Source organism: Bos javanicus, chromosome 26 (genome assembly GCF_032452875.1).
Source record: "Bos javanicus breed banteng chromosome 26, ARS-OSU_banteng_1.0, whole genome shotgun sequence".
Classification (NCBI taxonomy): Eukaryota; Metazoa; Chordata; class Mammalia; order Artiodactyla; family Bovidae; genus Bos; species Bos javanicus.
The window spans coordinates 37012055-37036128 of NC_083893.1; the positions used below are offsets into that span (position 1 = coordinate 37012055).

The following is a 24074-nucleotide window of genomic DNA, read 5'->3' on the forward strand; positions in this document are numbered from 1 at the left end:
GGTCTTCTAGGCCAGGCACCTGGCAGTGGCACCAAATTACTGGTTGGTTAATATCGGGTGGTACTGTAGGAAGTTGTCAAGCTACTAATCCTTCGTCTTAAGCAGTCTCTGCCTTCCTTTGTGAATCAGTGAGTTAATGTATCTGCACCTGCTCTCTCTTAGGCTATCCTCATGGATCACAACTGCCCCATTAAAACAAAAATGTACACGCAGAACAGCAGCCAGTCGCATCCGATAGGTGAGGATGAAGAATCTGAAAGTGACTGAGACCCGCAAAAGTCCTCCAAGTACCTAATTGTATAAAAGTGTTTCCAGTGAAATGACTCATCCAGAACTGTCTTAGTCATACCACTCATCCCTGGTGAAAGTCATACAACCAAAGGTTCTTTCTTTTCCACGGTTATGATCGATTGCCAACGGCCTTATAAAGAAAAAGCAGCTTTTCTAGGGGTTTGTATAAATAGTGTTGAAAACTTTATTTTATGTATTTGATTTTATTAAATATTATACAATATATTTTGACGAAATATAGTGTAAATCTATAAATATTTGAATCCAAATCAAATATAATTTTTTAACTTACATTCACAAACACCTGGGCAAAAAAAAGTCTTATATTTTTTTCTGAATATTGGTAATGAGTGTTTAAAGCACACATTATCTCCGAGACACTTCCAGCAATGAGAAACTAGAAGGAAGTCTGAAAAAGAGAGTCAAGTAAGACAGCATATATTAGGTAGTGACACTGAATGTTACTGAACTTGGAATTACAGTTGACCTGGAACAACACAGGGTTTGGGAATGCCAACACCCCACACAGCTGAAAACAGTCAGCCCTTCATGTCTCTGATTTCACGTCCGTGGATTCAACCAACCATGGGCCACGTAGGACTGCAGTCTGTTATTTGTTGAAAAAACTCTGCATGTAAGTGGACCCATGCAGTTCAAATCATGTTGTTCGGGGGTCAGTTGTACTATCAATATATTCATGAGGTAAAAGCTAGTTATCTTAGATGCAGAAGAACTTGAGTCAGTCTCTTTCGGATTTAATCCACGAATCTCAGTTGGCATTAGTTTTCTATGTAATCACCTACCTGGAAGCAGATGGTTGTAAATTGTATGTTTACATGTCTTGTGGTTGGCAGCAAACATTAAAGCCAGTAAGGGTAAAACAGTGAATGTTCTGAAAGCAGAGAAAAGCACCCAGATATATAGTTATGAACAACTAGAAGCTTTCCCTTTCAGATACATACTTGTCTTACCGGATGACAAAGACTGAGAAAGAAACACCTTATACTATCAGGATTGTTGAAGCATGATGAGATATACCAACATCTAGCTGAAATTTTAGAAAAGAAATGTAAAAAGCTAATAGCTGCTGTGATGTGAAAAAAAAAAAAAAAATATCCCAGACTATAATTTTCTTTTACCTGGAAGTCAAGTGTTTTCTAGGGATCTGTTTATTTTTTTTTTGATAACTATTATTTTAGATGAAGATGAAGGAGGAATAAAACTGTCTTGAATCATGTTAGGAAAACAGGTAAAAATAATAGGGTGGTCAGGGCACACTCCCTTTCACATGCAGGAAAAACCCCAACATCTAAAGATGTCTGTGTAATACTGTATCACCTAGTGCTGTGTGATGTAGTTTTTCTGAGCATGACAACATTGCTGTGCCTTTTCGATGTAAGTACTGTTAGTGAACATTGTCCGTTTACATCATTTTGTATGATATGAAGATAGCGTGGAATGTCTCAAAAACACTTGTTCATTCTGTAGTTCTGTAATGGTAAACAAAACTACCTAATGTCCGTTTTTTTGTTAAGCTAAAATTGTTTCTGTTAAACTTGGAAAGACTCTACCTTTTACTTCCCTAAGAAAGTAGCTAATACTTCCTTCCATTTTCTTCATGACATTTTTGGTGGGGCTTTGATCTGAAGTCTGGTTTTTTAAGTGCATGTATGTGTTGGAAGCAAACTGGCTTCCTACTCGTGTATTTGCATTGGGTGACTCACACGAGGCCTCTGCTTTGCTGGAGGTGCTTCTATGGCTAAAGTAAAAAAGCAGGATTGTTCTCTACTTCTGTAGGGGAGACCCTTAAAAACCAGTGTGCTGCAAATCAGTTCTCTTGGAGGCTTTGTAGTTCTCCCCACTCCTAATACTACAGAGCTTTTAGAATTTTTGCCTGTAAGGCTTCAGTCTCTTCAAGAATGACTGGCAGCCATGTCTGCTGGTGATCCCTAGAGATCATATAAATGTTTTTCAGATGTGTATTGAGAGCAAAAGGAAAAACTGTATCTGATGAGGAAAAAAACTATAAGGTCTTTCATATAAGTAATATTCTGGGGTTGGCAAAACATGAAAAGAGGGGCTGTTTTTAAATGTGTATCAGAACAAAGAACACACAGCTCTCTGAACTGTCTGTTTTGAGCAGAGGTGGTTTTTTTGTTTGTACCCAGCAAAACAGATACAAAAAACTTAATGAGGTAGCAATGAATACTCAGTTCTTTCTTTTGACTGCTAAGTGTATCCACCTACATTGTTTTAGCTAGTTTACCTAATAAATCTTCTGAACACTACTGTGCCTGTTGCTTTCCTTTGTTAACCACATAATATCATCAGAATAAAGTATGTGAGAACATATTAACTGTGGATATTCAATTAAAAACTATTCTTTTTTGCTTGCAGGCGTCAGGTAAAATCTGCTCCAGACTAGTTTGAACCATATTTTCTGGCTTTGCAAAATTTGTTTTAAATTGAAATATGTAACTAGCCACATGGTGTCAATGTGGAACCAACCAGTAAGTTATCCTTGCATCTCTAAAGTTGTACTGTATTCCTGATTGCTGTGAATAACTGTGGTTGATAAAAGTAACTATGATATGCAGCCACTTGACACAGTAGATCCATGGCCATGGAAGTACCATGAAGTCTAGGATGTGCTTGTGTGCATCTTTCAGGGGTGAGAATCCATGGTTTTAAACAGATCTTCAAGTGGATCCATGGCTTAAAAAGGATTAAGGGAAGCTCCCCCAATCCCATTTTTAAAGAAAAGCTATTATCTCTCAGTTTAGAAATAAACTCAATATATTTTAACATTAAAGTGATTTTGAAGTTACTCACTTTTACAGGAACTTAAGACTTTATTATTTTACTATTAGTAAGAGCCAAATGTCTTCAAACTGCCTTTTGAAAAATTCCGATACACTTAAATTTAGAACTGACAGTGACCCACAAATCTTTACTACTGTGTGTTTTTCCTCTCAAAATCACGAACGGCCACAGGATATTTTAACTAGTTCTGATACTGAAGAATGTAAGGCTTGATATTAAGAAATGTGGCAAATGAATTGATTTTAAAATAATGCTAAAACGTTGCTCAACTTAACTGTCTAAACATTCATCTGAATACCAATATATGGAAAATATACTTTAAATAGTCTCATTACTCCTAGATAGCAGAGGCAAATAGATAAATCTGATATTTCACAGCATAAAAAAAGAGTAAAACCAAATTTAATGCTTTTAGACAATTTTCAGAATAGCAATTTTGTTTAGCAAAAGTGGACTTTTTAAGCTTGTTTTCATGGTCCAATTATACAGGCAATAATTCCACAAAGATGCAGTATTTTTTTCAGATGTCGTTAAATGAAGATATTCTTGTTTTCTTGGTAGTTTTTATTTATTATTATTTTTAAGCTATTGATAACATAGCATGGCAGAAAGATTACATCAGGAATGTGATATAATACAACTGTTTTCATTGAAGCTGTAGACCTTACTATTCCCTAGACGGCTGGGAGGGTTCCCCTCCCTTGCCCTAAAATACAACTGTGATGCCTCTCTTGCCTCTCACCAGTAAATAGAAAAATATCGCACTACGCTGAAGGTACATTTTACAATTGTCATTAGCAGCATTTCTGAGCTTTCCATAATTGTGGTTCTACAGAGTCAGACACTTTAAAAACATGAGCAAGATTTTTATGAAAGCAAAGTTTTGCATTATTTCTACAGCTGTTTCAAATGCATCCATTTCAGCAGCATGCTTGGATGTCACTAAAACTTCCATGGTATAATCCAAAACCACCAGTCACTTACTCTGCTGTCAGTGGTAAGTGATTTTTTTATGTTAAGATGAAAGTTTGTGATCACACTGGGCAGATTAAACTATTGTTTACAGAACAGTATTTTAGCTTTCAGTGAATTTGGTGTATAGAGACTTCTATAGCAGTGTTCTTTTAAAATGCAAGCATGCTTAAACAAAAAAGGGGGCATACAGAGATATATTTTTGTTACAAACTTGGCCAAGAAAGGTATTTAGTTTCCTTATATTTTACTTGATAATAAAACAGCAAGAATGAGAACTGACTACTGATTTTAAAACTGGAATAGCTTTTCTACCCATAAAAATGTTTTTACCATCCACGTAAGTCATCCCTTTTATTTGAACAGCTTTTTACTATTCAGAGAACTTCCACAGTTATGCTGTTGTTATCCTCACAACAATTCTGTGAGGTAGTTAAGAGGAAGTTTTGGTTTATTTCTACTTTAGAGCCGGGGAGAGTGCAGCATGGAGCCCTTCTGTGGCTTGCTTATGGTTACACAGTTTGCTAATGGCCAACAGAAGAGCTTCAACTTAAACTCTTGTATGGAATCCTGGGTTATGGACCTGGGCCAGAATCCTTACTATTATATGATGCCTTTTCCTGCCAGTTATAAAAGCTGTGCTATCTAGTTTTAAATTCATGTCAGTTTCACTATATAGCAATTATCATAGTAGCTACCTACGAAAGGGAAAAACATGTACATATCTTTTATTGACACATAAAAGGCCAAAACTTTTATGGTATACCAACAAAGGTCATGCTCACATGTTTTCCCTCAGTCACATGTTACCGAGGCTCCACACAATGAACTATTCCAGTAGACCTTCCTTTTAAGACACCTGGTCCCAATTCCTAGGTATCTATGCTCTCCAATTTTTTTTTTTTTTAAATGAATAAAAGTCTGAACTATAGAAGCATTCAGAATGATCATTCCTTTAAGTCTGCAGATATCAGATAAAACAATAAATGTTATTTTGCATGATTCCTTTCATTCACAACATTCTCATGCATGAAAAAATTTCTAAAACAAAATAGCCAAACCAGATATCAACAAGGTCATTTTAAGAACAGTCCTCTGAAACTTCTAATATCCTTGCACATGCTTTATTTCCTATGGGAGAACTGAAGCTGAAAAACAATCATAAATGTTTAAAACTTCTACTTGAAAGTATCAATATTTTGAAAGATTATATTTCAAAATCCTATGGTTATTGTTTTTTCTTTTTTAGTAATCTTGTTATCCTCTCAAAATTCTTAACCAACTGCATTCTATATTTACTCCCTATTACATTTTGTTTTTCAATGCAAGCTCTTCAAATTAATCACTATATTCTTACTATACTTAAACTGCACAGAAGCTTTAGAAAAAAATTTCACAGAAGCATAAAAAACAAGCAATATATGTAATTTTTTTTTTTTTTACTAAATCAACATAACTAACTAAAGCTGCAGCATCTGCTTTCATATTACATTTGGCAAAATCAAAACAGAAAGCATCACCTCCAAACCCCAAAATAACAAAAATCTCAAGCAAGTAGAAATGACAAACTTTATAACACAAAGTAAGATTCAAAACCTGTTCCCTCAATGATTGCTGTTGTCAAGTTGGGCATGCAGCAAATTTGTTGTACAACCGTGATGGAAGTGAAAATATTTCAAGAATCTGGACAGTATGCTATTTAACACTAATTCAAAAACTAGGAAGAGGAGGGGGAAAAAACACAATGAGACATCACACATACATAAACACAAAAAGTCAGCTTACATAATTACATAATTAGAAAAAGTTAAAAATAAATTAGTAAAAATAAATTCCCAGTATAAACCCAAAAAAGCATAGCTATAAATGCAATCTGAAACAATCAATTTAGTGGGCTGGTCATGTTTTTGCTGGAAAACCACCTTTTCCACTCTAGTTCTCACGCAAGTAAGTAACTGTGAAGAAGCAGGCCAAAGTGCATAATAAGAGGGTTTAAATGTGGTTGTATCTATGGTACTTTAGATGCCACTTTTCCTCAATCACTTGCAAGTTTAAATATGGACTGTTACACAGACTCAGATGGGCCAAATAAGTCATCTGATATGCTACTGAATGGCTGAGAGTCTATGAGTTGGGTTATTTCACTGTCGAGGTCTTCTTCTGTGTCATCTGTGTACTTGCTGATTTTCTTGGAGTGCTGGTCTAAAGACAGACTTTCTAAAGATTCAATATCTTCAATGCCTGCTCTGTAGTGGATCATGAGAAGTGTTAGAGCTTGTAGTCTTTCACCAGATTTAGCCAAAGACGCAGAAAGAAGTGACTTTTTCCTTGTATCAGTTGTCTCTTTTTCGTCTCTAACAAGGGAATTATTATGTTCCAACTCCTGATCAATTTCATTCTGCAGTTTATCTAGCATGAACTCTAGTTTCTGAATCCTCTCCTCTGTAGGCAAGCCCCTGTACAGATCACGACCGATCTCTTTAACGGCAATGAAAACGCTATCATCCAGACCACCCTCCTTTCTCACTAACTTTATTCCTGCGCTGTTGCCCCGTTTAGAAGGGCTGTTTGAACCACAGACCTCTGTGTCACTGCCTTCATTGTCTGATGTGTTGGGTGTGTGTTTTGGTGAAGGTTCTACTAGATCAGTTCCTGGCTCAGACAGGCGGGTTTTGGAGACTGGACGCAGGTTTAACAAACGAGAGCTTGTATTGATAATATGTCTTGTCAAACCTGTTGTTCTGTTGACTGACTTCCCAGCTTCAGCATCAACACGGGGGGGCAGGCCTAAGAGGGTTTCTTGTCCTTCCAGCCTGAGATTTTTCAGGGCCCGGTCTATCCGCTGATCTGTCGCTCCACAAAGAGGAGTCTCAGCTAGACACTTTTCCTGACATTTTTTATGGCAGACATAAGCACAGAACATACACTGGGAAGCAGCTTTAGTCCAGACTTTTTTCTTACAGTAATCACACCAAGTCGGGTTCTGGAACTGAGTGTCCTGGAAACTGTGTTTATTTTCTGTTAAACCCATTTGTCCAACAAAATGCTCCTCTTTAGGCAGGGCAGACACCTCTTCGACCAAATGGAGTTCTTTTTCTTTCTCTAAGTTAGTAACTACGTGGTCTGGCTCTCCTTCTTTCAAATATTTGAAATGAACAGTAATGTCACCGTAGCAGAATTTGTCATTGAACCCCTTCTGCATACTCAAATTGCGTAGTGCGGTTCTCGTGACCATGGCCTTAGGTGACGGGGCTTCCAGTCTGAACTTGGAAAGGTACTCCATGTTTGAAGTGGCTAAGCATCCTAACGCCACCTCTTCAAGTTTCAAGCTCACGTGCCCCAAGCAGATGAGACCCCCTAGTTTGAAAGGGTCCCTGCACCACAGTGCGATGTTTAAGTACCTGTGGCAGGCTTCTATGTCAAAGAAACAGCTGGCTTTGGTTCTTGTCCATTTTCCCAGCTTCTTGCGATAAGGAATTTCCGATGATTCCCACGTTTGATGGTCATCTGAACTGTCCTTAGGTGGGCAGGCGCTTTCAGAAGTCAGATCTTTTGCCACTTCTTGCTTGGCTAAAAACTGCTTAGCTGCAGCTGCTTCTTCTATGTGATCCAGATTCTTCACTTGCTTTTCAGCAGGTTTATCTGCAGGAGGCGGTGGCAGCACCTTCTCTGGCTTTTCAACAGAAATATCTGGTTCGGCCTGAGTCGGGTCATCAGAAGAAGGCAAAGGAACTTTGACTTGTGGTCGTGGTGGCACAGGTGGTTTGAAAGAGGGTCCTTGGGTGGGTTTTGACACTTGTGCTGGTTCTGTTACCTCGGAAGATTTGAGGGCTAAGGGCTTATTTCCTTCTTTGGATGGAAGTTTTGGTGGTGGTGGGTAACTTCCTACAACTAATTTACGGTTTAGAACAGGTGATATAGTTCCGAGAGGTTTAACAGAAAGTGTTGTTGGAGTACGTTTGGGGCTGTGACTTAGTGACTGTGCCTCCTCTCTGGCTTCAGTTTGTGCTCTGACATCACTTGCTAAGTCTTCAAATTCAGAATCCAGGTCTCTATTTTCAGCATCTACTGCCAACCCAGTTGCTTCCTCTTCAAAGTTCGGTTGGCATGAGCCTGACAGAAAGTTTTCTTCCAACTGTCCAAAGTTATCTTGCAGCACTGTACCCTGATTACTCTGGCCCACAGGCCTCTCATAATACACCAGCACTCGGTCACCAGCCTGCTTGATGAGCTTCAGCACCTGCAGTGTAGATGTGATTTTCACGCCTGTTTTAAGATTTTAAAAGGGAAAACATAAAATTACTGCAGTAAAAATTACCTAAATTCACTAAGTATAACTGCCATTAATTCGTGATCATTTAACTAATGGAAAAGCAACAGTGAGAACTCTAACGTATGTTGTGGGCTTATGGATACATCAGTGTACTGGTTCTTAAACTCTGACTGCTCCAGTGTCCTGGAAATGTTTACCTTTCCAAACCAAATGATGCCATGAAAATCTTAGGAGGGTGTCCAGCTGCTAACTCCTAACTGCTTCCCATTCCTTTCTAGGTTTAAATGACATTTTTTCCTCAGTTTGAATTGAAGTGAACCGAGTGAAACCTATTGAAAAGGATTTTATTAATGGTTAAACCAGGCTTAAAAATGATGGGAAACTGTGATTCTACTGAAGGAAATTCTACAGCGCTTCAGGGATTATAAGCTAGTGATAAATGATTCAAATTAAGAGACCGGTGCTTGAACTAAACTTAGCAAAACACTATGCTGTGAATAGTGGATGCTTACTGGTTCTATTAGCCCTACCCATGAAACGAATCTTTTTCAGGACGAGAAAGAATAAGGAAGGGATAGGAGGGCGTTAAAGTTAACCAAGTTGTTTATTACCTGTATCTGTATCAATAATACCTATCTTAAGTTTTCATTCTAGTTTCTGATAGGTGCTATATTAATTCAAAAGGCACAGAAAGCAGCACAGTGGAAAGTCTCCCCTCCCTGAGGCAATCAAAGCTAGCAGCTTCTGATGCATTCTTCTAGGGACATTCCAGGTGTAACTTTAAAAGGTCTCCCCGCCCTCCCTCAAACAGTACTTACCTAAGCAATCCCCTTCTATAGGACTTAAGAGAAAGGTGAGTCTTGGCTTTCCAAAGATCCTACAGCCATCCTCAATAAATCAAAATAGTATCAGCCCCATCTAATAACCTGACTTCAGAGTTCCCCAACCTCAATATTCTCCAGCTGCCCAGGCAAGAGAATGCTTTAGATCTGGTCATCACTTGGAACTTTTCCACATCAAAGATCTTCTACTTGGAAACGAACTTCTGATCACAGTCTCCTATTTCCACCTCTAACAAGCCTGTCTGCTAACTAAATCTGTTTTGAGGTAGTGTCCATGTCTGGTCATTCCTCCTTTTGCTCTCATGGTCCAGCTGGTCCACTTGCCTCCCTCCCCAGGCTCAGTCTCAAGACCTTAATGGTGTTCACATCAAGCTTTTTTATGCTTTTGCCCTAGCCCTCTCCTCTTCACCATAATGGTGTTCACATCAAGCTTTTTTATGCTTCTGCTCCAGCCCTCTCCTCTTCTACCATCTGCCTGTCCCGATGATCCCTAGCTGGGCTAGCCCCCTCCCTGCCGCTGAGCTTCCTACCTGGAGACAGCATCAAGTTATGCCATCTGTCTCCAGAGTGCTTTTCAGTGCTGCTTTAGCATTCTTTGAATTGGTCTCTAAACAACTAAGTCTCCAAACACCAGCTTCAAACCTTTCTTATTCCCCTGAAACCCACCGTTCCTGCTCTTTTATTCTATAGATGACATCACTTTATTTACTGAAAAGACCAACAAACGGCTGCCTTTTCTCCCTGCCCATCATTTTCCAGACTGAGCTGTCTGAGAGGGAAGCCGCCCTTCACCTGTACTCTGGATTCTGTCCCCCATCTCCTTCAGGACTTTGCTCTGTCGATTATTCTTGCTGAAATGTTAATTCCTGTCCTTCTTTTCCTTTAAAACCTTCCGTTTCCTGGGTTTTACAGCACTGTGGTGATTTAGCTCTGATCGCCTCTCCTTACCCACCACACCCCCCGCCCCGCCCTGACCTGTATTGGTCCCTTGTATGAGCCATCCCCGTGGTTTTGTTGCTGGCTTCCCCGACCGCTCTGCTCTCTCCCTAGATCACACCCATTCAGTAGTCTCAACCACCAACTTTTTCTCTGGGTGGCGGCCCCTCTTCTTCAATCTAGTCATACATTCCCAAAGGCTTCTGGGTATCACCACCTGGATGTTTTGTTGATAAAGTTAAAACTTCTCTTGGACATTCTCATCTTGCTGTCCTCACTAGTACATGAATCAATCTGCTGCCCTCCCAGTTAACCTGATTTGAATCGTGGAGATGGTGGACTCGAGATTCATTCTGCTGTGAATCCAAGAGTTCCAGTCCATTTTCCTTCCTGGCTCAGATGCTCCTGACCGCTTGTTTCAACTACAGTAGTAAACAGCTTTTTACTATGATCCTCACTTAGAGCGTCCTTATTTTAATCACCAAACATATGCTGCTTCCCAACTTTCCTAAAACACTGGTTCAAAACCCTTTAGCTAAACTCAATCATACGGAAATCAAGAGCTAACATGACTTCATGATTCATCCAGCCTTCAGCTCTACTCTCCCCTCTAACCACACTATGTTCCAGCAAAATTGTAGTCTGACATAAAAAATAAATCCATCTGAAGATCTGAGGTAGGCACAACTTCACATCAATCTAAACTCATCCTTCGGAACCAGCCAGCCAAATTTGGCTTATTTTCCTTTTCGAATATTTCAAATATACACAAGAGCAGAAGAAATAGTAAAATGAACTCCATCATTGAGCTATTTAAGCTATAACATTTTGTCAGTTTTATTTCAACTATCACCAATCCTGTTACTAAATATTTTTTAAATGATACATACCTGCATAAATGAAGTACAGTGATTAAAAAAAAAATGTGTATTATACCTGCCCCTTATCTCAATATTATAATTTTTAACAAATGTTAGACATGAAGACGTGGCTTCTGTTTTTTCACCCCATCTATATTTATATTGCTTGGATTTACTTTTGATAATTTTTCAATATTTTGAAAATTAAAAAATTTTCATTATTTTATTGTCATGATGGATGTGAATTAAAACAAAGGCAGAGTTTCTTTGACATATAACCAAAGACAACTGCTCCTTAATTTGGGAACTAACCTACCTGGTTGTTTATTGTCTTAGCTGTGAGAGAATATTCTACATAGCCTTTAAAAGCTCAACTGTAACCAACCATGTGTTTAAAAAAATCTCTTGACAAGTCTAGAATGGGTGGGCCTGGTACTACAAAGATCTGAAAAGGTTTAGACTTTTCCCCACTGGTGTCCGTAAGTTAGCCTTATTGATAATTTACATGCAAGCAAATGATCTTCCAATCAATAGATTTGCAGTTTTTATTATACCAATGCAACTGACAGGAAGGCATGCAGGTGACACGTTTTCCTGCCAGTGACAGTGACTTGGGCTGCACTCTGAATGTCAGTCCATCAACCAAAGGCTGGCCAATAAGGCCAGCAAACGGGGGTCGCAGGAGAGATCAGGTATGCCCTGTTAGACAAGGAAATCTCTCTCCCGTTCATTATCTAGTCCTAAGTGATGGGGGTAGCAGTGCTAATTCTGTCAGTTTTAGGCTCAGAGTAGTAATGGTGGTGAACATACAGAAAGATAATTGTTGACCTGCCCTTTCATACTCAGTTAAAAACAGAGAAGTAAAAGAAGGAAAATGGTCTAAAGAGGAAGTATTTTAAAGATTTATACATTAGAACTAAAATGATACCTATTTCAAATTTTTAAGGCTTCCTTCAGATTTTTATTTATAGTAATGAATTTTTTCCCATTATAAAAGTAATGTGCTTACAGAAACAAAGAAGGAAGAGGAAAAAAGCCCCACATCTACTCTCTGGTTTTCTTGGTAAATGTCAAGTAAACTGCACATCAGCATAATTACCTCCAATAGCAATCAGTCGATCTCCCCGCTGAAGGTTAGCAATTGCAGCAGGTGAATTTGGGGCCACAGTCTCAATTATGACGTGCCCAGCATAGCCATCAGTTGACTGGACAAGACGAAGTGTAAGTCCGACACTTTGTAAATTCCCCTTTATTAATTCAACCTTTGATAAAGAGAAAAAAATGAAAACAGATTCAGTGGGTTCACAGTGGTGGAGTGAAAACACGAACACACAGAGCACTACAGCTGATGCTTTTACGCCATGGTGATTATTACAGACTGATAAAAGGTAGGAAATCTCTATTGTGACAACAGAAACTAACCTATGCTCAGATTGCACATGTGGGCCATTGGCAACATGAAACACCTTATCTTACATATGTTAGGAAAGATGCATGCTTGGTGTAGAAAATTTGAAAATAAGGCAAAATGAAAAGAAAATCACTCCTAGAACTGCTGTATTTCGTACTTTCTCATATATAATATATATATGTGTGTGTGTGTGTATATATATATAAAGTTGAGATCCCATTATAAATATAATCCTGAATCTTGCTTTTTTGAAATAAAATGGGAATAATCTTCTATTAATATCTACTAAGATGTGCTTGGGAACTTCCATTTTTTGTAGTATATTGTTAAATTTTTCGGGGGTGGGGGGGAGTTCATGCTCATGTTTTATTAAGAGTTATCTTGTGAAATATCCTGTTCTAACTCATCAAGATAATTCTGTTTTCTAAAGAAATACCATCCAATTTATGAGTATGTCTCTCAGACTCATATCATCTATAAATTAAAAAAAACAACATATACTATCTGTTCTCATTTGAATCACTGATTTAAAAAATGGATAGAATACCACAACCCTCTAGATGACAAGAATTTCATCTGTGTTTATTAAGCTAAATTATAAATCAGTCTAATTGTATTATCATTCAGGCCATGTCTATTCTTCAAGCTATCTCATGAAGGACTCTGCCAAATAATCTGCTAATGTCCACATATATCACTGTCTGTAGTGCTTTAATTGATAAATCCCACTTAGAAGCCAGAAATTCAATTCCCCTACCTAATGATGCTGGCCTAATGATGTTACTGAAAGTTGTTCTTTTATATGGGTGTTAATAGATTTTGAAAGGTTATTTTTATATTAAGGAAAATCTTACCAATATTAATAACATGTTCAAGAAATGGGAAATGTAGTCAAGTTTTTAACTATTTAAAAGTTTACCAAAAAATCTACTGAAACAATCCTTCCATAAAACATTATTTCTGTTTAAACCTCCAAAAACATTGGTCCAATTCTTGCCTCATGATATAGTAAATATCACCTTATAATGTTAAAAGCATTTGTCAGTTAATAAAGCCCTAAAGAAAACTTTCTCTCAAATCCATGAACCTATATATATTCTTAATATACAGAGTACCAAAGCTTAAAAAGAATGCAAATTCTTCTACTTTCAAAAAGTTAACAATGATAAATGGATAAAAAAAACGCTAAACTGTATGAGACTGAGAACTGTAAATTTTAAAAATTAACATTTAGAACGTGCTTTTTTGTGATCTCGTCTCTTTGTTCCTTAAGTGGAATGGAGATGGGGGACGGTGGGGTTGAGAAGGGAATTGAGTCCAATACAGGCTTCTGCGCGATTCAGTCTCTTCATTTATTTTCTCCCTGCCAATCACATTATTTCCTTTGCTTTTCTTATTTCAAATGATCCTTGAAGTAAACATTCCAGATGGAAAAAAGGTTTTTAGTAGGAATAATTAATAAGGGCAAATACTAAATTACTTCCTTCTCCCAACTTTTATACTGATTACTAGTAAATGCTCTTAATTTCATACATAGGGTACAGAGCTTAAGACATTATTTATTTCATCTCCTTTCTTATTAAAAGCTTATTTCCTTTTAAGCTAATACCACTGACCCATCTACTTTCAGAATTAGTTCCAGCCTTCTCTGATACACAAATTTAAAACTTACAATTAAGTTGTGACAATGATTCAAAAGTTTTAAAGTATAAAAACCCCTAATAATTAAAAACCTGAGAAAAATTTTAAAGAAAATATTTAAAAATGAATATCACACAAAATTTTTATTTTAATGAAAATTTAAGATACTGTTTACAAGACCACTCAAATATCCCATACTTTTAAAACAAAACTGACATGTCCATTGGGGTGAAACTATTTTTAAATTAAGAATAGCAAAATAATTATATAATTCTCCCCTATATACATGTATCTACATTTTAAATTTTTATATGATTATTGGATATACCATGTACTATAAAACATATGACAAAATAGAAACTTTTAAATGATGAGGTGAAAATAGAAATCCTAAATATTTTCCTTACATCTGGTAACAAAATTTTAGGGAATTTCACTAGTAGATGAAGATAATAATCATAATCAAGTGGAATTGATTCAGGAATTCAAGGTTGATTCAAGCAGCCAGGAGTCAATAGTGTAAGTCACTTTCTACTTTCTAAACTCTATCATCAAAATTGATAACTATTATATTCATTTTTAAACTATTTTAAGCCATCAAGGTTAACTGAAAGTCAGCTATTTTTAAAACATTATAACTATATAAATATTATTTATTGAGAATCTAGACATCTTTACATTTTCTGCCTTGTAGAGTCTTTTGTTTTTCTTGGAGGTTTTCTTAAAACAACAGCTTTCACTTTAAATGTAGGGTTTATGTAATAAGTACTGTTTCTGCAATTAGCTCTTAAATGCACCTATCCATTTGTTTACATATTAAATTATTTAGCATTCAAAGGGAAGTTTTTCTTTACCTCTCCCTCATTCCTGCCTAAAAGAAGCCAGTTAATAAATGCAGAAAGAATGATTAAATTTGAAAAATCACTCTTTTATAATCTCCCAAAAGGGGAGAGAAGCATTTAGATTAAAAAAGAGAGAGACAAACACTAAAGAGATGTAACAACACAATGCAATGTGTGAATCTTGGTAAGACGTAAGAATAAGGGGAAAACGAAAACTCACAAAAACATTATGGGACATTGGGAGCATTTTAATATAGACAAACAAATTAAGGAATTATTAATTTTTTATGTGTGATGATGGTTATTGTAGCATCTATCCACCAACAGAACATGTAGTAAAATGTTCTATTTTTAGAAGATTCATACTGAAATACTTAGAGGTGAAATAAAATGTCTTCAACAATCCTTGCCTATGACTTTAGGCAAATATTAAGTTCTGTGAATGTCATTGACAAAATGACATGTCTTTTTTATATGTGGAGCTGTGAAAAGTTTCAGTATTTATTATTATTCCTATTAGTAAGACTTGGCATCACTAGTCAAAATGGGATACAAAAGTAAATTTAAAAACCAATCTGCTGTAAATGAACTTAATATACTGCTCAACAAACAAGGCAAACATATCATAAAACAAACATTGATTCAGGACATTAGAATATTTAAACTATTTTATATCGTACAAACGTTAATTTACTTTTATAGGATCAAGACTGAGAAGCTAAAAATAATTTTATGATCACATAAAATTTAAAAACTTTAAAAACTGTCTCGTTAGAAAAGACAAAGATGGTGACTGATGTCAACATTCAATAAGAAAACAGCTGCTGGTTCAAACCCACTAGGAGAAGAATGGGCTCAAGCATGGTCTTTATTAATATTTCTGAAATCTAGAAACCAGCACAGTGATGATAAATATCTACTTTTTCACAAAATAATGTTTTTGTATTTCTATCGAAATTATGTTTCTATCCCACTAGAAAGTTCCCTCTATAGAAGACTAAAGACATAGCAAATGAAAGGGGAAGGAGTCAAGAAAAGCAATAGCAGGGAGATAAAAAAACTGTATTTCTTATGGACAAATAAGAACATATATTTTGAATGAGGAGAGTGAAAAAGTTGGCTTAAAACTCAACATTCAAAAAACAAAGATCGTGGCATCTGGTCTCATGACTTCATGGCAAATAGATGGGGAAACAATGGAAACAGTGACAAACTTTATTTTTTTGGACGCCAAAATCACTGCATCACGGCAGATGGTGACTGCAGGCATGAAATTAAAAGACGCTTGCTCCTTGGAAGAAAAGCTATGACAAACTTAGGCAGCATATTAAAAAGCAGAGACACTACTTTGCCAACAAAGGTCCGTCTAGTCAAAGCTGTTTTTCCAGTAGTCATATATGGATGTGAGAGCTGGACTTTTAGGAAGCTGAGCACCAAAGAATTGATGTTTTTGAACTGTGGTGCTGGAGAAGACTCCTGAGAGTCCCTTGGGCTGCAAGGAGAACAAACTAGTCCATCCTAAAGGAAATCAGTCCTGAATATTCATTGGAAGGACTTACGCTGAAGCTAAAGCTCCAATACTTCGGCCACCTGATGTGAAGAACTGACACACTGGAAAAGACCCTGATGCTGGGAAAGACTGAAGAGGGGAAAGAGGAGGAGACAACAGAGGGTGAGATGGTAGGATGGCATCACTGACCTGATGGACATGAGTTTGAGCAAGCTCCGGGAGTTGGTGATGGAAGGTAAGCCTGGCTTGCTGCAGTCCACGGGGGTCACAAAGAGTCGGACATGACTGAGTGACTGAACTGAACTAAACTGAATTAATTACAGTAAAACACCTTTTACTGGGAAAAAGAAGTAGCCTTTCAGAGAACATTTCATTACCTATCATGGAATCCTTCATATTCTGATTATCCTACAGAGAAAAAGTCCTATAGGAAGTTATTTTATAAATGTATAAATAGTTTTCAATTAATGTATAAAGAGTATACATGTATAAAGAATATAGCAACTAATATCTAGTTGCTATAAACATGTTCCTGAACGAGTACTTTGTAGCACGGCAGATATTTTATAAGAGAAATAAGAAATGAAATTAATACTTACCATAGGCTTGGTAAAATAGACACTAATGTCTGCCAAATTCTCCTCTCTGGGACTATGACTGCAACCCTTTAGTCCTTCCTACAGTTACAGTGGGAACAGCCATGCTTACATAACATGCTTCTACTGCCTTGCCTCATTGGATGGTCCAGGGCACCAACCTGGCCCAAGCTGTATCAATCAGAGTCCTTTCCTGGCTGGTAGGTATTCAGATTGAGAGATTCCTTGAATGGAATAAACATAAACATGGCTATAGGTGTCTGTGTATCTTCTTAGGGGCTGTGAAGGGGAGAAAGCCAGTCTAGAGTGAAGAATAAAGCACTGAACAGCCAGGAGCAAGGAGGAGAGTGGTTTAGTTTCTGGTTCCAGTTTGCGGCTAAAGCCTAGCTGCATTCCTACTGAAAGCGATGCAGAACCTAGCCCACACAACCCTGAACAGTGACCGGGACAACTGACTGTGGCATGAAACACCATGGAATCCTCAGAGGAAGTACCCATTTTGTGCTTAAGCAAATTTTAGTAGGTATCTGTTTCAAACATGTTCAGGCTGACCAGGCCCTGTGTTAGAGACCATGATATACAATATGTCATAAACTCAAATTGCTGTATTTATTAACTACACAGCTACAAATACATTATGAGTGTAGGGGGGAATCTGCTCGCATCTAGCCAGGGGCCTCTGCTGCCTGCCCCTGCGGGGACTTGGGGCCTGCGAGATGGGTCAGAGAAGGGAGGAGCATGAGGGCCAGCACTGTATCAGCAGCTCCTCCTGACAACACAGGCTGCCTCTTCCATAGACAGGGGCCTGTCTAGCAGCTCAAGGGGACTCGAGGCTTCAGAAGTGGGGTGCTATCCTCACTAAAACCAGGTCCCCCTAAAGCAGAGTTCCCTTACTGAGTTTGTGGTTATTCTATCTAAAGCTGTATTTCCTTTCTTTGTCACCTCTTACTCCAATCCTGTGCTAACTGAACAGCAATCGACTAGAGTCATAGCTAATTTCATGGCTGCAGTCACCATCTGCAATGATTTGCAGTTAGTCATTACTGCTAACATCATTAATGTATCAAAATTACTGTTGTAGATGTCATTTTTAAAGTACAAACTCAAGTTGTTTCTCCAGGGCAAGTTTAGCTAACAACTCCCTGAGGAACACCTGGCCTGAGAATCATAAGCCAGAGACACCCTGACTCCTAAAATTATGATTAAGACATGCCATATACAGTAAGTGAAGAAGAACTAAAGAGTCTCTTGATGAAAGTGAAAGATAGTGAAAAAGCTGGCTTAAAACTCAACATTTAGAAAACTAAGATCATGGCATCTGGTCCCATCACTTCCTGGCAAATAGATGGGGAAACTGGGAACAGTGTCAGACTTTATTTTGGGGGCTCCAAAATCATTGCAGATGGTGACTGCAGCCATGAAATTAAAAGACGCTTCCTCCTTGGAAGGAAAGCTATAACGAACCTAGACAGCATATCAAAAAGCAAAGACATTATTTTGCCAACAAAGGTCCATCTAGTCAAAGTGATGGCTTTTCCAGTAGTCATGTGTGGATGTGAGAGTTGACTATAAAGAAAGCTGAGCACTGAAGAACTGATGCTTTTGAACTGTGGTGTTGGAGCAGACTCTTGAGAATCTCTTGGACTGCAAGGAGAACAAACCAGTCCATCCTAAAGGAAACCAGTCCTGAATATTCAATGGAAGGACTGATGCTGAAGCTGAAACTCCAATACTTTGGCCACCTGATGTGAAGAACTGACTCACTGGAAAAGACCCTGATGATGGGAAAGACTGAAGAGGGGAAAGAGGAGAAGGAGACAACAGAGGGTGAGATGGTTGGATGGCATCACTGACTCGATGGACATGAGTTTGAGCAAGCTCCGGGAGTTGGTGATGGACAGGGAAGCCTGGTGTGCTGCAGTCCACAAGGTCGCAAAGAGTTGGACATGACTGAGCGACTGAACTGACTGACGTACAGTATGTGATTAACAGATATAAATTACTGTATACAAAAGATAAACACCAAAGCAACAAAGATTTACTCTATAGCACAGGGAGCTATATATTCAATATTGTGTAATAACCTATAATGAAAAATAATCTGAAAAAATACATATATAAAACTGAATCACTGTGCTGTATATCTGAAACTAACACACATTATAAATCAACTATAATTCAGTTTAAAAAAAAGAAATGTCATGTAGAACAACCTAGTGGTTACCAGTGCGGGGAGGGAAGTGGGAAGGGACAAGACAGGAGTAGGGGTTAAAAGGTGGCTCAGATGGTAAAGAATCTGCCTGCAATGCAGGAGACCTGGTTCAATCCCTGCATCAGGAAGAGCCCCTGCAGAAGAAAATGGCAACCTACTCCAGTATTCTTGTGTGAAGAATTTCATAGACAGAGGAGCCTGGCAGGCTATGGTCTATGGGGTTGCAAAGAGTCAGACATGACTGAGTGACTACCACCAACACCAGGGGTTAAAAAACAGCAAACTACTATGTACAAAATAAGTAAGCTACAAAGATGTATTATATATGCAGCACAAGGAAGATGAATCTGCCTGCCATGCAGGAGAAAGAAAGAAAGTGAAGTCTCTCAGTCATGTCTGACCCTTTGAGACCCCATGGACTGTGGCCTGCCAGGCTTCTCCCTCTATGGGATTTTCCAGGTAAAAGTACTGGAGTGGGTTGCCATTTCCTTCTCCAGGGGATCTTCCCGACCCGGGGATCAAACCCAGGTCTCGTGCATTGTAGGCAGATGCTTTACCGTCTGAGCTACCAGGGAAGTCCCAGCAGGAGACGTGGGTTCAATCCCTGGGTCGGAAGATCCCCTGGAGCAGGAAATAGCAACCCGCTCTAGTATTCTTGCCTGGGAAATCCCATGGACAGAGGATTTCTGGTGGGCCACAGTCTGTGGGATCGCAAACAGTCGGACATGACTGAGTGGCTGACACACACACACAACAAGGAAGACTGCCAGTATTTTAGAACAACTATAAAGGGTATACAACCTATAGAACGGTGATCATTATGTTGCTCCCCTGAAAGTTATATAATACCTTACATCAGCTATGCCTCAATTAAATCACTAGGTGATGATTAATCTTGTGACTTTCTTACCCTTTAAAATAGCCCCTAAATCAAAGACCAAATTGGACTGGATCTAAGATTTGTCTCCCACTCCCTTGCTTGGCACCCTACAAATAAACCCTCACTTTGATTCATACACCTGTTGTCAATGTTGGGCTCCTACGTCTCGGCACACGAGCCCTGCTCCATAACAAGAGGACCCCCAGGCTGGCAGCTCCAGGTCCTGGAGTGTCAGCGACAGAGAGGCTCTTGCAAGGGTGTAGGTCTAGGCATCTCCAAACTCATAAGCTGCGTCCTCAGGGTCTCCATGAGGCTTGAGCTGCTGTCCCTAGCCCCCAGGAGCAGCACAGTAGGCTTCAGAGTCTGGGAGGAGCAGGGAACTGCTGGAAGACATCCTTGTTGGGCAGGAGTACACCCCTGCTCCCTGCCCTTGTAGTACCCTCATGTGCTAAGTAAAGTGGGCTTTAATATCTGTAACTTGTATCTTAGTAGTTGATTAGACTCTGAACTGTTATGAAGAAATTCTTTAACTGTGCTGTAAACATAATCAATATACCAATCTCTAATAGGAATAGAAAAAAAAATGTAGGATGGAAAAGTGTTTTCTCTGTGGCTTAGCATGTATCGACCTGAATTTTGCTGAAACCAAAAGATAAATTTCTACTGGAACAGAAATACTATTTCCAGTATTCTTTTGCATGATATACCAAAAAAAAAGCTTATCAATTGTCAAGAACTGCTGACACATACTAACTAAACGCAATTACCTGAGCTAAATCACTAGTCAATACATACAAGATTGCAGACAGCCTGCATTTAACTTCACCAATAATGTTGGACTCAGGTTAAAAAAATTCTAACTGTATGTGTACCTGTCTGGTGGACAGCAATTTAGTAAAAACACCAAGATAGCCTTTAAGAGCTCTCACACTCTGACATAATTTTAGCCTTTCCTGGACCCAGCTGTGATGCCTTATTTTCACCTAAGAGGTTGGGAAACAACATATTGATTTTTAAATCCCTTCCTAATAGGGACATAATTTTATATAATGGATAAGAAGAGGATATATTTTAATAACACATCAATATAACTCCTTTACAAACTGTTCTCTTACTTGAGCTTGTAACATTGAGCAAAAAACCAAAAATGCAAGAAAGAATAAAAGGGTCTACGTGAAAGACCCTTGAATTACTGTGACCATGTATACTTCTGAGTATTTGTTCATCAAAAAGCTTCTGAAAAAGACATCATGAGGACTATTTCCTAGCTTTTTTAGTAAAGTAGGGGGAAAGGAGGAGAAATGACACAACAGCCTGTACACATACATACACAGCACCTGTATAAAACTGAACTTTTTAACAGATCACCTTTACTTGGCTTGCTTTGGGACATGGCATTTAAATTCTGAATATTTGGGGCCCAGTCAATTATGATTAAAGATTTATCCCCAAACTCTGATTTATATTTGAGAAGTCAAGATTTCTAAAACTAGAACAACTTTTATATTGAATATAAGTTTCTGAGCTGTTTGCAAGGGAAACTTCGAAGTACAACATACTTGGCACAGAGTGTCTGAGAGGTGTAACTTTCTGGTCATTCGCTTGAATACCAGATATCAGATCAATCTGTTTATGGCTACAGGGCACAGAATACAGCCAGGCTTGGGACCAACAGTTTACTGTCCATCTCAACTAGAAGCAGCAATGAGGCCGTTGAAGAGCTAGAGCCAGATTTCACATTTTTTGTGTGTGTGATCATTTTTCTTTTTTTTAATTGGAACATAATTGCTTTACAATGCTGTGTTAGTTTCTGCTGTACAACAATGTGAATTAGCCATATGTATACATAGGGGAAACAGTGGAAACAGTGTCAGACTTTATTTTTCCGGGCTCCAAAATCACTACAGATGGTGACTGCAGCCATGAAATTAAAAGATGCTTACTCCTTGGAAGGACAGTTATGACCAACCTAGATAGCATATTCAAAAGCAGAGATATTACTTTGCCAACAAAGGTTCATCTAGTCAAGGCTATGGTTTTTCCTGTGGTCATGTATGGATGTGAGAGTTGGACTGTGAAGAAGGCTGAGTGCTGAAGAATTGATGCTTTTGAACTGTGATGTTGGAGAAGACTCTTGAGAGTCCCTTGGACTGCAAGGAGATCCAACCAGTCCATTCTGAAGGAGATCAGCCCTGGAATTTCTTTGGAAGGAATGATGCTGAAGCTGAAACTCCAGTACTTTGGCCACCTCATGCGAAGAGTTGACTCATTGGAAAAGACTCTGATGCTGGGAGGGGTTGGGGGCAGGTGGAGAAGGGGACGACAGAGGATGAGATGGCGGATAGCATCATTGACTCGATGGACGTGAGTCTGAGTGAACTCCGGGAGTTGGTGATGGACAGGGAGGCCTGGTGTGCTGCGATTCATGGGGTCACAAAGAGTCGGACACGACTGAGCGACTGATCTGATCTGATCTGATACATATATCCCGGAGAAGGCAATGGCACCCCACTCCAGTACTCTTGCCTGGAAAATCCCATGGGCGGAGGAGCCTGGTAGGCTCCAGTCCAAGGGGTCGCTAAGTTGGACACGACTGAGTGACTTCACTTTCACTTTCACTTTCACGCATTGGAGAAGGAAATGGCAACCCACTCCAATGTTCCTGCCTGGAGAATCCCAGGGACGGGGAGCCTGGTGGGCTGCCGTCTGTGGGGTTGCACAGAGTCGGACACAACTGAAGCGACTTAGTAGCAGCAGCAGCATACATACATCCCCTCCCTCTTGAGCCTCCTTCCCACACCCCTATTCCACCACTTAATGTCATCACAGAGCATCGCACTGAGGAACTGAACTTCCTGTGCTATAGAGCAGCTTCCTGCTGGTTACCGATTTTACACATGGCAGTGTACATATGCCACTGTTACTCTCAATTCCTCCCACCGTCACCTTCACCCACTGTGTATTTTACCATCTACCACCTTTAAAAATCAAAACCATAATTGATGATTCCACTAACTCCATTAGTTAGTCTTGGGGCTCTAGACTACTGGGTAACTATGCTGCTTCCAAAGATTCAACTGAATTCTCAACTGTTTTCCACTAAAGTTCATCACTCGACCAGAAAAGAGGAGATACTATGTTTATTAGCTGTCTTCTTTCAAACTCTTATCAGCAAAGAGAATTCACAATTTATCGTCTTTTTCACAAAAAAGTGTAACTCTTAAAACATACATATGGCAAATGTCTTGTTTTTATCACTTGGCAAACAACTATCAACTCCCACAAACTTTTTCAAAGACCTGGCATTAAAATTAACCACTTCATAAAGGTTTAAATCATAACAGATCTTAAACTCATAAGCCAGATAAATAAAAAATAAAATAATCTGTCAGATAAAGAGAAGTGCCACCACAGAAGTAAATTTTCATGCCTTGTCCCAAATGATGACAAAAATTATTTTTAAAAGAGATGGGTGTTTCTTAAAAAGGCATATATTAATAGTACAGGGGATAAACCGTAAATTCTCTCACAAAGACTTTACAAGTACACATCTTTTTTGTTAGCTGCTGCTGCTAAGTCCCATCAGTCGTGTCTGACTCTGTGTGACCCCGCAGACGGAAGCCCACCAGGCTCCCCTGTCCCTGGGATTCGCCAGGCAAGAACACTGGAGTGGGCTGCCATTTCCTTCTCCACCAGTTCTATGCTGCTGCTGCTGCTGCTGCTGCTGCTAAGTTGCTTCAGTCGTGTCCAACTCTGTGCGACCCCATAGACGGCAGCCCACCAGAAGCCTCTGTCTCTGGGATTCTCCAGGCAAGAACACTGGAGTGGGGTGCCACTGCCTTCTCCTTCTCTTTTTGTTAGCAGAATGTCTAAATTTTCAGTCATCACATCTTAATGAATAGGTAAAAAAAACAACAAAATAAACAACAAAAATACTGAAATAAACTCAGTACTAGGACCAATTCAAATTCTTCTTTGAAGAAAA

The 24074-nt window shown here is 38.7% G+C and overlaps 2 protein-coding genes across 2 annotated transcripts in view; one reads left to right on the forward strand and one right to left on the reverse strand.

The window, feature by feature from the left end:
- SLC18A2 (solute carrier family 18 member A2) overlaps positions 1-2579 on the forward strand; it is a 41195-nt gene extending 38616 nt beyond the window's left edge. Inside the window, exon 16 of the mRNA XM_061403613.1 lies at positions 163-2579. Within this exon, the coding sequence (XP_061259597.1) occupies positions 163-267 (105 nt within the window). The 3' untranslated portion in view covers positions 268-2579. The remainder of the gene's footprint in view (positions 1-162) is intronic.
- Positions 452-24074, reverse strand: part of PDZD8 (PDZ domain containing 8) — an 85828-nt gene continuing 62205 nt past the window's right edge. The window contains exons 4-5 of the mRNA XM_061403611.1: positions 12097-12259; positions 452-8352 (exon numbers count right to left, since the gene is read on the reverse strand). Coding sequence (XP_061259595.1) covers positions 6152-8352; positions 12097-12259 — 2364 coding nt within the window. The 3' untranslated portion in view covers positions 452-6151. The remainder of the gene's footprint in view (positions 8353-12096; positions 12260-24074) is intronic.